The sequence below is a fragment of the Macaca nemestrina genome, chromosome X (assembly GCF_043159975.1).
Source record: "Macaca nemestrina isolate mMacNem1 chromosome X, mMacNem.hap1, whole genome shotgun sequence".
Classification (NCBI taxonomy): domain Eukaryota; kingdom Metazoa; phylum Chordata; class Mammalia; order Primates; family Cercopithecidae; genus Macaca; species Macaca nemestrina.
The window spans coordinates 35,602,539-35,619,211 of NC_092145.1; the positions used below are offsets into that span (position 1 = coordinate 35,602,539).

The window sequence follows — 16,673 nt, forward strand, 5'->3', positions numbered from 1 at the left end:
AGAGATGGCTCAAATCAAAGTACCTAATGTTTTCCTTAATCTCTCCTAAGTGGAAAGAAAAATATAAACGGGATGAATGGATGGGGAAAAAAGGACAAAGTATTCAAAGCATTTCCTACGAAAATGACAATATGTTTATATGAGAGTTGCAATAAAAATACGGAGCGCTGAGTCAAACCACTGATAAACAACAAATATTTTTGGATAACTGTGTCTCATGCAATATTTGGGACATGCTCTATACAAAAATATTTGTTGTTTATTTGAAACTCAAATACGAGTGTCCTGCAGTTTACCTGACAATGCAAGATTATTTCCTATACTTCAACATCAACAAGATTTGATTGCATTTAAATGTTTCTGTCCATTTGTTCTTCTATGTAATACTTTTAAAGTAATTGGCATAAAAATTCAATCAATTCATAGAAGTTCAAAGCAAAAAAAAAAAAAAACAAATCTACTGACATCTCATGAGGAAGAAAGGATCAGGATTGACATTAATGAACCCTCTCACAGAGACCACTCCACACACAAAAACAAAGAAGGCTGGGTGAATGGATGCAGAGAGAATTTAATAAGACTGAAATGATGCCATACATGCTTTTAAAAAATAAAAGTATTAAATTTTAAATTTTACTTCAATATAAGAGAAGAAAAAGAACAACACGGAGATTGAAAGAACTGCTGAACTTCAGGAAGTTTTACTTGATCACAAATAGATACTAGTTTTATAAAATTCCCTTTTTCTTCTCAAGGGTGCCCTGCCCTTCCAGCCTGGTACCTTGCCCCTTGAGGCATAATATTTCTGAAAACTGTCCAAAGGACCTACATATTGTTAAGAAGAGCTGCAAAATGTACCAGAGAGAAAGATCAGGTGAGCTGGTGCCTGATTCATTACTGTGAGGTCTCCTCTCTCGGACACTTGTGAAGTCTTAGTCATCAGTGCTCTGAACCTTAAGATCAGAACCAAACAAAGAGAATAAAAGATAAAGTTAGAGGCCGGGCGCGGTGGCTCAAGCCTGTAATCCCAGCACTTTGGGAGGCCGAGACGGGCGGATCACGAGGTCAGGAGATCGAGACCATCCTGGCTAACACGGTGAAACCCCGTCTCTACTAAAAATACAAGAAAATTAGCCGGGCGAGGTGGCGGGCGCCTGTAGTCCCAGCTACTCGGGAGGCTGAGGCAGGAGAATGGCGGGAACTCAGGGGGGCGGAGTTTGCAGTGAGCCGAGATCATGTTACTGCACTCCAGCCTGGGGCACAGAGCAAGACTCCGTCTCAAAAAAAAAAAAAAAAAAGATAGAGAAACTTCAGGCAGGGATGGAAGGCAGAGAGCAAAGCATATATGGGCACGGGACTTATAATAAGGAACAGCAGGACAGCACAATGGCATTCTTGGATTGTCGGCTTTAGAAATGCTGTCAATTATATTCCACTGCTCCAGAGAATGAAAATTGCTTAAAATTGGCTTCTTAGGCAGAGTTTACAAACTAGCAGCTCCAGCCTGAGTCTGTTCTGCAGACCTGATTTAGATGGCCCCCATACTTTTCAATAAAACATATTTCAGTTAGTTACCAACATTTAAAGAACTGAAGGTTTCATATCAACATTTTAATTTGGGGCCAATCTTGAAAAACTGAAAAATCTGGCAGTCCTGGCCCAACATTGCCAGCCAGCAACACTAAGCTGGAGCTGAATACTGGCTGCCCCTTTGGAAGACACATATTCTTTCCCAGTTTGCCACAGTCCCTACTCTGCTTGCTTCTTTCTTTTATGTTACCTGTCTGGCCTTGTCAACATTTGAATTTACAACTCTGATTATTACAATTTTTCTATTATGCAAACTGTCAGACATATATAAAAGCAGAGAGAATGGTAAAGATGAACCCTATTTGTACCCATTACCCAGTTTCAACAATTATTCATAGACAACCTTGTTTCATGAATACCCTAACCAATTCTCAAACACACTTGGATCTCCCCCTGGATTTTTGTGATGCACATCTAGACATCACATCATTTCACCAGTAAATATTTCAGTGTGTATCTCCAAAAGAACCAAATGTATGACTCCTAACCAGGCTTCTTCTGTTGTGTCACATATGCCATGAGTTATACTGTAGTGAGAGGATATATTACAGAGTAATAGTAATAAATATTTCTGAGGTCTTACTCTGTGACTAGGTATTGTGCTAGGTATTTACATATATTGTCATTTATTCCTCTCAATTCTATGGCATAGACAATGCTTTTATTCCCATCTTATAGATAATCTTCACATAGATGTCCTCTCTAACATATATACACGTGTGTGTGTGTGTGTATATATATACACACACACATATATGCAAATACACTGCATATTGTTTATATACAATATAACATATTGTATATACTTCATACTGATACTATTCACATATATATTTAATTGTATTAATATATAAACTAGAAAAGTAGTCTGGTTCTATTTTCTTTGGTCTTTTTTGAAATCATGTCAACTCTGATAATGGGAAATTTCCATAAGCTGAGGTTTACTTATCCCATTTTCTATTCACAAAAACTCAAAGTATGAACTTATTTCCCAAACCTGGAAAAGGCAACAAAATCACACAAACTTCAGAATATCTGGGGCAATGGTATCTACGTCTTGAAGCAGGTTTTAGAATGGCTGCCCTGCCAAATAAGCTTTTTCAGGTATAGTGACCTGCACACTGGTTTCAGTCATGCTCATGCATCTTACAAGTTCCTTTCTGGAAGGAGAAAACCACAAATGTTCAGTATTTAGAGTTGTGGATGAAACAAAATTTATGTTGTTCATTTCAAGCTTGCTTTTAAATACTTATCCCCCAACACCTCTCCCCGAGTACACTATTTTGTAATATCCAGATTAAGGCTGTCTTTAGGAATGATTTTCCCCCATACTGAATGTAAGGGGGCACAAAAAAGTTCAGGATTCCAGAAAAATAACACTTTTTGCACTACTCTGAAAAATCAAAAATATTATGAGCAAATTATCAAATATTTAAATAAAAGCAGAATTTGCCCATCCACTTGCACGACCATGCCTTACTCTCCTCACCCTGATCATGGTTCTGGTTCCAATAAAATTCTACTTATACAAACCTAGTTATCAAGCCAAAGTTTCCCCACTTGATTCATTTAAATGTTGTTTGAAAATATTTACCTTGATGTCCAGGAGGCATTGCCTCCACCCTGAAGTCCAAGGGCAAACAGGCCCCAGCAGCCTTGAAACCCCTAGGTAGCCTTTGGCTCAGAAAGGTTTGGAAGGGGCCTGGGGAAAGAGAATAAGCCCTAAGCCCAGCCCCTGCTCCGTGAAAAGTGGGTGCCGCCTGAGCTTGCCACTTACCTAACACGTCCGGGTATGGAACGAGTTGGAAAATGTTCTTCAGCTCCTATAGTTGCACCAATGTGAAAGTGATGAGCCAGAGGAGCTGCTGAATGTCCTCAGGCTTTCTGAGTTCGTGGCCACTGCCACTGTGGAGTTTCTCTTTGTCCTTGGGGCCAGGGCCTGCCGAACTACCGCGGCATTCTGCTGCTGCTGGTGTGGCTGCTCCTTGTTTACATTTGGACGGTATTTTGCCCTTCTCGTTTTCGCCTGATACAGCCACTGAGATCACGGAAGGAATCCCATCTGGAAAGGCGGAAAGGCAAAGAGAAAGATCAGAACACTGGAGGCCTGGGTTTGCGGGCTGGAGGAGGTCAGGGGCCGCAAACGGAAAGCTGCACAAAGATAATTGGCTGTCGCAGGAAAAGGTAGTTTGCCCGAGTACACTGGAGCACCTGTCACCATCCAGGCACTAACCATTAAGTTCTTCCCGGTCCTCGATTCCCCGGGTGCGATATCGGTGCCATCTTGGCTTCTCCTGGGCTGAAGGTTCAGTCCCTGCTGTCGATGAAACGGCGCGCCTCCGCAGACTCTGAGCTGCGACCTGCGGTAATCCCCGGTAGGGACAAGAAGTGCAACGCCTCTTGAGAAAAGTCCAAGTACTCCAAAATTTTAGCAATGACTCCACCACCTCAGAGTGCAAGTGTAGACCGCAGCCCAGTGCTTAGTGCATCCAAGAATGTTAATGTTTACACTGCATGGGCTCTGGCCGCGACAGTGGCTCTGCTGTGCTCCACCTCGGGGCTTCTGGTTACAAGTACTCTACACAAGCTTAAGTGTTCCCTGTGTTGGGCTCCTGCTGTGGGCCTGGGCAAGTTTCCACCTTTTCCCTGCCTCCTCCTTCTTCCACATTTTCTCCCATTTTCTAGAAATAAAATCGTAATCTTGTGCTCAGAAATAAATAAAACTTTATTGTTAAATAAAAGAGGCAGGCCAAAATGAGGACTTTATGGTTCTCCCTTCAAGATGTGTTTTGCAGACGCTCCAGAAGATGTTAATATCCTGAGCATTGGAAGTAGCTTCCAATAATAGGCCCTATGCTTGGTATCGTACTATGATATTGGTCTATCCTATTTTTCCCTTTGCAACTATCATTATCTTCAGCACCATTTTATGAAAGAAATTTTCATGGGCCGCTAAGGGTGTCTGTCATGGGGCTTAGGTACCTTACCTACTGTATCTAATGGATAAGTGCCCCTGCCTCATATTTCTGCAAGATGGCTAAGAAATCAGCTAAAAAAAAAAAAAAAAAAAAAAAAAAAAAAGGTGATTAAACAATTCACTTTCAGAAAGATGTCAAGGGATGGCAATCTCACAGCCGCTCTCTGACTTCAACCAAAATGTTGCCTCCTCCATCTGACTTTTGTTGGAGTCTGCACCCCTCTCCTTCTCTTGCCTAATCAGTTCATGATCAATTTTCAGCCTTGGATCAAATGCTGCATGAGAGACATGTAAGAGTTTTAATCATGGGGTGCAGTAGACTAGCTGAGACATCTGTGACAGCTCGATGTTCTTCCACATCTCAGATTTCCACAGTGTACCCCAGTGTTTTCTCACCTTCAGTCACTCATAGGCACCTTAGGTGAGTGTTGTTGCCCTATGTGGGCACCAGAAAAGCTAGTGTTTACTTAAATGTTTTAGTTTAAATATAATTTAGTTTTTAATTTTTGATTCACTCTTGAAAACCTTAGGTACCCAATGGAACCCTCGTCCTAAGCAAAAATAGCCACAAATCACGGCCTGATGTAACAGATTTATGTGAGCAGCGACCCTAGAACCAGACTGGATATCTGAATCATGGCTTCACTCACCACCTGCTAGCTGGCTAATCTGGTGAGCAGTTTATTCTCATTTTGCCTTGGTTTAATAATTTTTTAAATGGAGATAACAGTCATCCCTAAATCATAGAGGTGTTTTGAGGATTAATTGAGGTGCTTAATTATACAATTTCACAAATGACCAGACCATGTAGCCTCACATTTCCTACTTGACTCACTTTCATATTTTTTTATTCACAAGGGAAAGAGAGAGAGTGATTGTTATCCTCCGGGAGCATGTAATGAAGATAGAGCATCTTCTTGTGAAAACAATACATGTACCACGTTTCTATGTACGTATATGTGCTTCCGTCAGTAAACCTATGTTGGCTGCTGCATGTATGAGCCCTGGGCCAGGAAATGTGCCAGAAGACTGTGTCTTTCACTCAGCAGATCGATTTTCTTTCTTGGCCTAATATATTTTATTCTTAGATACCAGATAATGTAATAAACATTACCATGTATTAAGTACCTACTCTGGACCCAACCCAAGAACAAGCCTTATGAAAGTGATATAAGCAGGGGCACGATGGTGTAATTCACATTTTCATCATCAGATCACTCTGGCTGCTGGGTGGAGAATGTTTATAGGAGAAAAAAGGTGAAAGCAGGGAGACAGGACATTAATGCATTATCCCAGGTTTAAGATGACAGTGATTATCTTAGGCATGTCAGAGAAAAAAGTTAAAGGTTTGGGAATGGGTTTCTGAGGTGGGGTCAACAGGATTTGCTGATAAATTGACTATTTGGAGTTGAAGAAAAAGAATAAAACAGTCTATATGTAACCAAGTACCTCTTTTTTAAAGACTCAAATGAATTATTTTTTCCTTTTTCCTTTCCTCACACCTCCTACTTAGTTCTTTGGGAATGCCATTATAACCTTTACCTTCTCTCCACCAGACACTCCCTACACAGCAAGCTTATCTAACTACGTGTTTACTTAGAAGTTACAGAGACTGAACCTTAAAGCAAACCAGGAACCTCCAGAACTCTCTCCTACCAGGAGGCAAATTGAGATTGCCTCAATTTACAACCTAGCTCTGCCCATGACGGTGCCAGCCAGACCACCTGATAAGACATCCGAAGCAAGTCACACAGACTCCGCACTCCATCGCCCTCTCCCCTGCATGTCGTTCATGCCAAGCCCCCCTTTCAAAGCTCCTGCCTTCTGCCCCAAAGGCTGTAGTGGCTTCCTTAAGGCAGCCTGTACTAATCCCCTCAGCTAGCTCTGGAATAAAGCCACTTTCTTTTACCAGACGTCATTCTTGTTCATTGGACTTTGCAAGTGGCGAGCAGTTAGAGCTGTGTTCAGTTACACGTATGCTTTGCCTCATTGAACTCTCATGAAAACCCAATGATCGAGACACTGTTGTTATCTCCATTTTATAGGTGAAGAAGCTAAGAACCAGATAGATTCATCCAGTGTCCCAGGACACACAGTGAGTCATGCTTCGGATCTGTGCTCCTAGCTGATGCCTCCCATTACTAGTAGTCCTTTCCTGCTCCCTACAATGTACATTTCTTCATTTCTTTTTCAATTTTCTTATTATCTATTTTTCTTCTTCTTCCTCTCTCTTTTTCACTAGGGATAGAATGCAAGGATCTCACTTAGCCCAGTGGATGGCAGTCAATTAATGGGGCGAGTGGCTTAGTCCTGCCATACTGGTTCCCTGCATGCTGCCAAGTGCAAGGGCCTTTCCACGCTCAGAATCACCATGAAGACCAGAGCTCTCTCTCGGTAGGCTACAGACTCAACGGGTCTGAATCTTTATATATGCTGCCAAAAAAACCTCAAATAACCAATATTTGTAAATAGATACAGAAAGTTTTTAAAAGAACATTTTAAAATAATAAAAATTTTAAAAAATATTTTTAAAAAACAAAATAAAGTATATACCATCACTTAACAGCACACACACAATCTCTAGAAAAATTAAGGATTCATGAGTTGTCCACCCTCAGAAAACGTCTCCATGCCCTTCCTCGTGACAGACTCTCTAGCATTTTCCTTTCTTTCATTTTCATTTTATTTCTTATTTTATTATTTATTTTAGAGAAAAGGGGCCTCTATCTGTTGCCCAGACTGGAGTGCTGCCACATGATTCTAGCTCACCGCAGCCTCAAACTCCTGGGCTCAAGTGATCCTCCCATCTCAGCCTCCTGAGTAGCTGGGACTAGTGCAGGAGCCACTGCACCAGGCTCTTCAGGGTTTTTCTTCGTGATTGGGCTTATTGGGGTGGGGTGGGGCAGTAGTAGGGAGGCTGTGTAGTTATGAGGCTCTGCGGAGCAGAAGTGGCTCCACATCCAGTAAGCTGCACATCCATAGATCCCAAATCTCCATCCCAAGAGTGGAGATTTTTGGCAGGTATGCCCTTACTAGGATTCTTCCTATACCATCCCCGATTTTTATGTATTTATTTATTATTTATTGCTTGTCCTAATAGCACTCCATTTTGCCATGAGTACAGGTTTCTCTTGCACAGCCAAAGATATTCAGCTAACAGATTCAGCCTCGTGTTTATTCTGTGTTAACTTTCTCAAAGGGTGCATGGGATTTCTTACAGAGCACATCTTACCACCCAGAATGCTCTGCATGCCTATCTCCCAGATCCCAATCCCAGCACTGAAGAGAGCATGGCAGCTCTGCTTTCAGTGCCTTGCTGGAACTCTGAACAAGCAGCCCCCTAGCCAATCGTTTCAGCTTAATTACTAGCCCGTGCCCCGTGTAGGCTGCCAAATATGGAGGGTCAGGCCATGAGATATTCTCCAAACTTGCTCAAGCAGTCCTATGGTCACTGTGAGATCTCACCTCCCCCTTAAGCACCCAAATCAGCTTTCCTCGGGGTAATAACTAGGCCCGAGTAGGGTGTAGTCAGCTAAGCTGCAAGCTGGGGCCCCATGTTGCATACATATATGCCTCCTGTTGGCCCTTCTCCACACTGCCCCTATGTTTTGGCTACCCCATTCCACCCTCAACCGCCACCCCCACCCACGACCCATACCACACTCCTCACCCCACCCACAACCCCTACCCCCACCACGCACCCCCCACTCACAGCCCCCACCCTCCACCCACACCCCCACCACGTACCCCCACCCCCAACCCACAACCCCCACCCTCACTGTGCACCCCCCACCCTCCACCCATACCCCATCCCCACCTGCAACCCCCACCCTCATTGTGCACCCCCACCCAGCTTCCCACCCCCCAACCACACCCCACCCCCACTTGCAACCCCCACCCTCACCGTGCACACCCCCACCCCCCACTTGCACCCCCTCTCCCCCACCCACACCCCACCCCCACACTCACACCTCCCACTACCACCTGCAACCCCCCACTCCTCACCCCCACCCGCACCCCCACCTTCCCATCCCCCCACTCCTCTCCATTCCCTCTCTTGCTTGTGCGCATAAGCAAGTCCCCCTGATTGCAACTGTAACCAATACCAAGCATGAGAACAGGAACTAGCTCCACCCTCTGACCCCCCGCTCCAGCTGCAGACGCCACGGGGTTTGTGTAAGGGGCGCAGCACTCCAGCCATGGCACGTTCGCTCGTCCATGACACCAAGTTCTACTGCCTGAATGTATACCAGGTAAAAATAAGCTCCACACCTGAGCTGGGGGCAGCATCAAGGGTAGAAGGCCATGTTGGCCAAGGAGCTCCAGGCCTCATGGGTAATATGAACCCTGAGGGCGGCGTGAACCACGAGAATTACATGAACCGCTATGGCGGCATGATCCACGAGGGCGGCGGTGGAAACCAGGGGCCTAGGCAGCTGCAGCAGCCCCTGGAGGAGCCGGCCCAGGCGGCCATGGAGGATCCGCAGCCCGAGAACATGCAGCCACGAATTCGGCGCAAGAAGTTCACGCCGTTGCAGGTGCAGGAGCTGGAAAGTGTTTTCCAACGCACTCAATACCCTGATGTGCCCACAAGGTAAGTGTCCTGCTCCAGGAGCCGCGAGATCCAAGTTCGTTTCGAGGCATCTTTTTCTCTCCCTTGCCCCACCCAGTCATGAGGAAAAAGCCACTGGGGGTCCTTGCCTGCCTTTGTGCTGGTGTGGAGGGGAATGTTCACCTCCTGGGCATCAAGGTAAATATTTTATTGCAAGGTTTATGTGAATGAAACCTGGAAACTAGTTCGTGCCTCCCTTTTTTAAAGATGTGGTAAAATATACAGACGTGAAATTTACCGTCTAAACCACTTTTTAAGTATAGAGTTCAGTTGTGTTAAGTATGTTCACACTGTTGTGCAATAGAGCTCTAGAATTCTTCTCATGTTGCCAAGCTAAATCTCTATACCAGTTAAGCAACTCCCCTTTTCCGCCTTTCCCCAATCCCTGGCAACCACCATTCTACTGTTTTATTTTATGTCTCTATTATTTTGACTACTCTAGGTACCTCATGTAAGTAGAATCATACAGTATTTGCATTTTTGTCACTGACTTATTTCACTTAGCATAAGGTCTTCAAGGTTCATCCATATTGCAGCATATATTACAATTTCTTTCCTTTTTAAGGCTAAATAATATTCAATTTTATAGATATAGGTGCATACACACCAACAGTACATGGGGGTTCCAGTTTCTCCACATCCTCACCAACACTTGTTATTTTCTGGGGTTTTTTACATAGCCATCCTAATGGGTGTGAGGTGATACTTCATTATAGTTTCGATTTGCATTTCCCTAATGATTGGTGATGTTGTGCATCCTTTCATGTGCTTAGTGGCCCTTTGTATACCTTCTTTGGAGAAATGTCTCTTTAAGTCCTTTACCCATTTTAAAATCTGAGTGGCTTTTTCTTTTTTTCTTTCTTTCTTTTCTTTTTTTTTCTTTTTTTGGTTATTGGGTTATAGGAGCTCTTTATATATTCTGGATATTAACCCCTTATCAGATGTGATTTGCAAATATTTCGTTCCATTCTATGAGTTGTGTTTTTACTCGGTTCATTGTACCTTTTGATATACAGAAGTTTTAAATTTGATATAGTCCAGTTTATCTATTTTTTCTTTTATTACCCGTGATGATGGCCTGTTTTTGTTTTTGTTGTTGTTGTTGTTTTTGAGTGGGGGATCTGTCACCCAAGCTGAACTCCTGGCCTCAAGCAATCCTCCCACCTCAGCCTCCTAAGTTGCTGGGATTACAGGAGTGAGCCACCATACCCAACTCTGGTCTGTTTTTATAAATAAAATTTTGTTGAAATTGGGGGGCCGGGCGCGGTGGCTCAAGCCTGTAATCCCAGCACTTTGGGAGGCCGAGACGGGCGGATCATGAGGTCAGGAGATCGAGACCACCCTGGATAACCCAGTGAAACCCCGTCTCTACTAAAAAATACAAAAAATTAGCCGGGCGAGGTGGCGGGCGCCTGTAGTCCCAGCTACTCGGGAGGCTGAGGCAGGAGAATGGCATGAACCCGGAAGGCGGAGCTTGCAGTGAGCTGAGATCCGGCCACTGTACTCCAGCCTGGGCGACAGAGCCAGACTCCGTCTCAAAAAAAAAAAAAAAAGAAATTGGGGTAAGGAGAATGAGGTACTGTCATGCAACTACAGTGCTAGATCCTTCCTTTATTTAAAATTTTGATAATTTGTTCATCATAGTTTTGTTGTTGTTGTTGTTTGGTTGGTTGTTTTTTTTTCTGTTTTTTTGTTTTGTTTTGTTTTGAGACAGAGTCTCTCTCTGTGGCCCAGGTTGGAGTGCAGCAGTGCCATTTCAGCTCTCTGCAGCCTTCGCTTCCTGGGTTCAAGCCATCCTCCCGTGTCAGCCTCCTGAGTAGCTGGGACTGCAGGCACAGGCCACCACACCTGGCTAATTTTTGTATTTTTTTGTGTAGAGATCGTTTCACCATGTTGCCCAGGCTGGTCTCAAACTTCTGGGCCCAAGCAGTCTGCCCACCTCGGCCTCCCAAACTGCTGGGATTACAGGCCTGAGCCACCGCGCCTGGCCCTCATCACAGATTTTTGCATTAATTGTTATTTGTTAAAATAGTGCATTAGGGCCAGGCACAGTGGCTCAGGCCTGTAATCCCAGCACTTTTGGGAGGCCGAGGTGGGAAGATTGCTTGAATCCAGGAGTTCAAGAACAGCCTGGGCAACATGGTGAAACCCCGTCTCTAAATAAAACTTTAAAAATTAGCCGGGTGGGTGTGGTGATGCGTGCCTGTACTCGCAGATACTTGGAAGACTGAGGCAGGAGGATCGTTCGAGCCCAGGACATGGTGGCTGTAGTGAACAGTGATCCTGCCACTGCACTCCAGCCTAGACGACAGTGAGACCCTGTCTCAAATAATAATAATAATAATAATGCATTAAAATTATTCATCTTGGCGGGGTGCCGTGGTTCATGCCCCAAATCCCAGGACTTTGGGAGGCTGAGACAGGCGGATCACCTGAGGTCACGAGTTCGAGACCAGCCTGGTCAACATGACAAAACCCCATCTCTACTAAAAATACAAAAATCAACTGGGCGTGGTGGTATGTGCCTGTAATCGCAGCTACTCGAGAGGCCGAGGCATGAGAATCGCTTGAACCCTGGAGGCGGAGGTTGCAGTGAGCTGAAATCACGCCACAGAACTCCAGCCTAGGAGACAGAGTTGAGACCTTGTCTCAATTTAAAAAAGAACAAAAAAAAAATTTCTCTTGATTACTGAGTTGTTAACATCACCTTAAATTTTGTGATGAGGGTGAACCATTTCTAAAGCAACCATGGACCTGGAAATTAGAGAAAAGTATGTGCTTGGGGGAGGTGTGAGGGGAGATTATAAATTGTAAAACAAGCATGAAGTATATAGTACATACTATATATTTCGTTCCATCCACAACCTTGAATACTAACCATGTGTGATTTTCTCTCCACAGAAGGGAACTTGCCGAAAACTTAGGTGTGACTGAAGACAAAGTGCGGGTCAGTACACTTGAAAAAGCAATTTGAGAGGGCAGCCATTCTAAAACCTGCTTCAGGGCATTCAAGGCTTTGTCCTGAACATTCTAAAGTTGTTGTTTTTATTATTGTCTTTTTTATGTTGGCAAATAAGTTTTGAAGTTTGGGTTCTTTGTCGGTAGAAAAGGGAGTAAGCTCCAGCTTATGGTTCTTTCCTCTTTCCTGTTCCCATTAGGGAACATGATTTGACTAAAGGAAAAACAAAACAAAAAACTGCTTCTCCTAATCTGTGTACAAAATTAAACAAATACATAAGAAACACATATATGTGTTTTATATATACATATATATAATACATGTATACATATATGTATATATCCAATAAATAAAATTCAACTCCTTCTAACACTGGTATCTTTTAGGAGCAATTTCTGTGTAGAGTCATGGTGGGGCTCAGTCTTACCTTAGAAGTATTCAAGGCCGGGCGCGGTGGCTCAAGCCTGTAATCCCAGCACTTTGGGAGGCCAAGACGGGCGGATCACGAGGTCGGGAGATCGAGACCATCCTGGTTAACACGGTGAAACCCCGTCTCTACTAAAAAATACAAAAAACTAGCCGGGCGAGGTGGCGGGCGCCTGTAGTCCCAGCTACTCGGGAGGCTGAGGCAGGAGAATGGCGTGAACCCGGGAGGCGGAGCTTGCAGTGAGCTGAGATCCGGCCACTGCACTCCAGCCTGGGTGACAGAGCGAGACTCCATCTCAAAAAAAAAAAAAAAAAAAAAAAAAGAAGTATTCAAGTTAATGCAGGGAGGAGCAGGGTTATAAGAGGGTTCGAGTGTACTAAATTATTTAAAGCCAGGCATAAACACTTAGCTAAATGAGTGAATTTATAAATATTGGGATGAGGGACTAATTCACCCATAGAACACGTTACATGACTAAATAATGTATATTTAGTTAAGCTGAGACTGATGGGAAGATAGCTTAAATGTCCAAGCCCCTGGTCCTCCTTCTTTTGTTTTTAAGTTATTGGTAAAGCAGTATAGACAGTGGCAGTGCTAAGTTTTAATTTTCTAAAATACTTTGATGTGTCAACCTGAAAATATTGCTAAAATAGTCATATTATTTTGGAATTGAGGAAGGTTTGTAAGGTTTCTATGCTTTGGAAAATTGTCTAAAGAATGAAACAAAATGAGTAATTGAGTAATATTGAACTCATTTCAATTGACCAAGAAGGGTGAAAAGGTTAGAGAAAAATATGGGCAAAATAGGCTTTGCACATACCATACAAATTCAACATTATCAAACTACTAAATGTGTAAGTGACTATTCTCTTGAGGAATTTCTATCCATCCAAGGATTTATATTTCTTTTTGGTGGTACTTTTTTGAAGGCGTGGGTTTTCTGGAATTTGTTTGGAGAGGTGGCCCTCATTTTAGAGTAGATTCACACCCATGTTAATTTCAAATACTTTTCATTCCTTTAAGCAGTGTTAACTAATTTGTAGGTCATAGGATTCAAATGATGACCACTTAAGACTAAAGAAAACCATACATAGTATCAAAGTGATCTTTTCAAAAAAAAGAAAAGAAAACAAAAATCAGGATGACCTTATAGCTTTTATGCAGAGTTCATGTGTGAGTGTAGTGAGGGAAATGCACTACAGATCTGGTGGTGGGTTGTTCAAAAAAGCAGCCTAACAAAGCAGGTCACTGAATGCTGACATCCTAATGGCAAAGGGTGGGCTCATAGTCACACCTGGTTCGGGTTGGAGAAGTTGAAAAGAGGTTGGGACCGCTGTTCTTGGGCTGGTAAGGCAAACTCAGAGGAAAAGAAAAACAAGGTTTTGGTGAGTTGTTTTTCCCCTCCCTGGGTTTACATAATGTTCTCTCCATAGTTCTCTGAAAAGAATATGAGCCACAAGATGCAAATAAGGGAAGAGACAGAATGTTCTCAAGTATCTCCAAACTATACAGCATAAATTTCCCCCAAGAAAGTAATACATAGTGTCCCCATAGCTTTTGCGGATATAATGCAACTGGTTTATGAAACCAGTATTGGGAATGTAGACCTAATATCAGAACATACCAGTTAACCCACTGTACACTTGGGTTATGTTTATAGATTTGACCAGTGGTACACTTGAAACCTCCCAAAATGAGCTCTTTTAGACTTTTAGAGACTGGCCTCATGCAGCAGAAAGACTGCAAATCCTTAAATGGGAAAGTGAAAGAGACATGTCAGGCAGAAAAAGAAGGCCCTTTGTGCCACTTACAATTTGCAGTTTGAAGGCTGGGCACGGTGGCTCAAGCCTGTAATCCCAGCACTTTGGGAGGCCGAGACGGGCGGATCACGAGGTCAGGAGATCGAGACCATCCTGGCTAACACGGTAAAACCCCGTCTCTACTAAAAAAAATGCAAAAAACTAGCCGGGCGAGGTGGCGGGTGCCTGTAGTACTTGGGAGGCTGAGGCAGGAGAATGGCCTAAACCCAGGAGGCGGAGCTTGCAGTGAGCTGAGATCCGGCCACTGCACTCCAGCCTGGGCAACAGAGAGAGACTCCGTCTCAAAAAAAAAACAACAACAACAAAAACAACAACAACAAAAACAACTTGCAGTTTGAGAACTTTTGAAAGTAATAAATACAATATAAACTCCATTAACGAGGACGCTGAGAGGATAGTGACATGTAACTGACAGGTTCTCTTTGTCTGTTTGCTTTTTAATTGTTGGCAGATATTTAGGGAGGAGCCATATTTGTGACTCTTCCCCCACATTGATGTTAACCATCTTCCTAAAACGCTGGTTCCACCTTTTTGCCTTAGGATTAGGGGTGGGATTCAGATCTCCTGGTTGAGTAGCAGGGCCTAGGGTGCCCTGCCACACTGGGCTACAGCACCTCCAGTCCAGGATCCTGGAGCTGTAGCTAAAACAGAGTGAGCTGACCTTGTCCTGAGCCCAGGAAGGTTTGGAGGGTGCAGCAGGTTGGAGAACGAAGATTTGGCATTGGTGACAATGGTATGCCTCTTTCCCCTAAACTGTTGGGCGGGTAAAGATTTTTGAGCGTTTCAGTTAATTTGGGTCGAGTTGGTTTCAACTTTCCTTAATGCTACAGGCTAAAATTATCAAGACAGTGTCCAGGCCTCTCTTGCCAGAGGACAAATGATCCCTTAGACATCCTGGAAGGAAACCTGTCTAAAATTCCAGTGTGCTCTTTCCTATTATTTACTACATACCAAGATGGATTTTTTAAACAGTCCCCTGAAAACGATTTGAAATTAGGCCCACTTTTTACCATGCCGAACTTCTCCCACGAACAAGGTGAAACTCCTAGTGAGGAGGGAGCAGGCAGCAGCTGGATAGCTGATGGTCACTTGTCAGATGCACACCTTTTGTTACCCTGTTGCCAGGCATTGAATTAACAGCAAGGACCTGGAACAACTCATAAGCCAGAACTGCATCCAATACCTGGAAGTAACCATTAAAGAGTATTAAAACTGGGGCTGGGCACAGTGGCTCACGCTTGTAATCCCAACACTTTGGGGGACCAAGGTGGGAAGATCGCTTGAGGCCAGGAGCTCAAGACCAGCCTGGGCAACATAGCGAGACCCTATCTCTACAGAAAAATTAAAACAGCTGGGCATAGTGTCATGTACCTCTAGTACCAGCTACTTGGGAGGATGAGGTGGGAGGATCTCTTGAGCCCAGGGGTTCAATGTCACAGTGAGCTATGATTGCACCACTGGACCACAGCCCAGGCAAAACAGCAAGACCTTGTCTAAATAAATAAATAAATAAATAAATAAATAAATAAATAATAAAATGGAGAAGAGAGATACAAAGTAATAAGCTTATTCCAGGACTTGGCACAAAGCTGGTGCTCACTAAGGGTGAGCTGAAGGGCCAGGGGCTGTGTTGTTAACTTTCCTAGGGTATTTTAGCAATGAGGAAATAGCTTCTCCTGATGCAGTCTAAAATCACAATAGCATATAAAGCTGCATACTGTGTTTTTCTATTATAACATTAACTGTTCAATATACTGAACCAATCCCCTTTTCCCTCTGATTGTAGGTTTGGTTTAAGAATAAAAGGGCCAGATGTAGGCGATATCAGAGGGAATTAATGCTCGCCAATGAACTACTTGCTGACCCAGACAACTGTGTCTACATCATCTTGGACGAGCCCTAGAATGCCATCCTTCTTCAGGAGCTAGTTTGGAGATGGGTTTTTCTGGTGCCACTGACACCTGGGCTGCCCATGCCGCTCAGGCTACCCTTATCTCCTCTGAACTTATGTTATCAATAAAGAGGCAAATTCGCAATATATTTGTTTTTGTGTGCCAATTGTGGTTAGTATGGTATAGGTGCAAATTGTTTTTAAAAAGCCATTTAAGGCTGGGCACAGTGGCTCACTCCTGTAATCCTAACACTTTGGGAGGCTGAGGCGGGTGAATCACGAGGTCAGGAGTTCAAGACCAGCCTGGCCAAGATGGTGAAACCCCATCTCTATCAAAAATACAAAAAAAAAAAAAAATAGCTGGGGGTGGTGGCAGGCACCTGTAATCCTAGCTACG

At 43.6% G+C, this 16,673-nt stretch overlaps 2 protein-coding genes and 1 long non-coding RNA gene across 7 annotated transcripts in view; 2 read left to right on the top strand and 1 right to left on the bottom strand.

Annotated features, from left to right (window-relative positions):
* LOC105468410 (uncharacterized) overlaps nucleotides 1-3,955 on the bottom strand; it is a 28,075-nt gene extending 24,120 nt beyond the window's left edge. For all 3 annotated transcript variants that reach the window (XR_979466.3, XR_979464.3, XR_979465.3), the window contains exons 1-2: nucleotides 3,824-3,955; nucleotides 3,368-3,652 (exon numbers count right to left, since the gene is read on the bottom strand). This is a non-coding gene — a long non-coding RNA (uncharacterized lncRNA). The remainder of the gene's footprint in view (nucleotides 1-3,367; nucleotides 3,653-3,823) is intronic.
* Nucleotides 1-5,516, top strand: part of LOC105468408 (putative uncharacterized protein CXorf42) — a 108,553-nt gene extending 103,037 nt beyond the window's left edge. Inside the window, 2 exon segments of the mRNA XM_024788683.2 lie at nucleotides 5,098-5,239; nucleotides 5,426-5,516. Of these exon segments, the coding sequence (XP_024644451.2) occupies nucleotides 5,098-5,122 (25 nt within the window). The 3' untranslated portion in view covers nucleotides 5,123-5,239; nucleotides 5,426-5,516.
* On the top strand, nucleotides 5,429-16,425 carry LOC105468404 (Rhox homeobox family member 1). Of its 3 annotated transcripts, none has more exons than XM_071089116.1 (6): nucleotides 5,429-5,516; nucleotides 6,613-6,662; nucleotides 6,810-6,961; nucleotides 8,722-9,161; nucleotides 12,081-12,126; nucleotides 16,172-16,425. In XM_071089116.1, the coding sequence occupies exons 4-6, from the start codon at nucleotides 8,767-8,769 to the stop codon at nucleotides 16,286-16,288; spliced, it is 558 nt and encodes a 185-aa protein (XP_070945217.1). In that variant the 5' UTR covers nucleotides 5,429-5,516; nucleotides 6,613-6,662; nucleotides 6,810-6,961; nucleotides 8,722-8,766; the 3' UTR covers nucleotides 16,289-16,425. The 3 variants fall into 3 exon arrangements, with proteins under 3 accessions (XP_070945217.1, XP_070945218.1, XP_024644450.1); XM_071089117.1 differs by having other exon boundaries at nucleotides 5,441-6,662; nucleotides 8,722-8,820; nucleotides 8,920-9,161; XM_024788682.2 differs by having other exon boundaries at nucleotides 5,442-6,662.
* The last annotated feature ends 248 nt before the right edge of the window (nucleotides 16,426-16,673 follow it).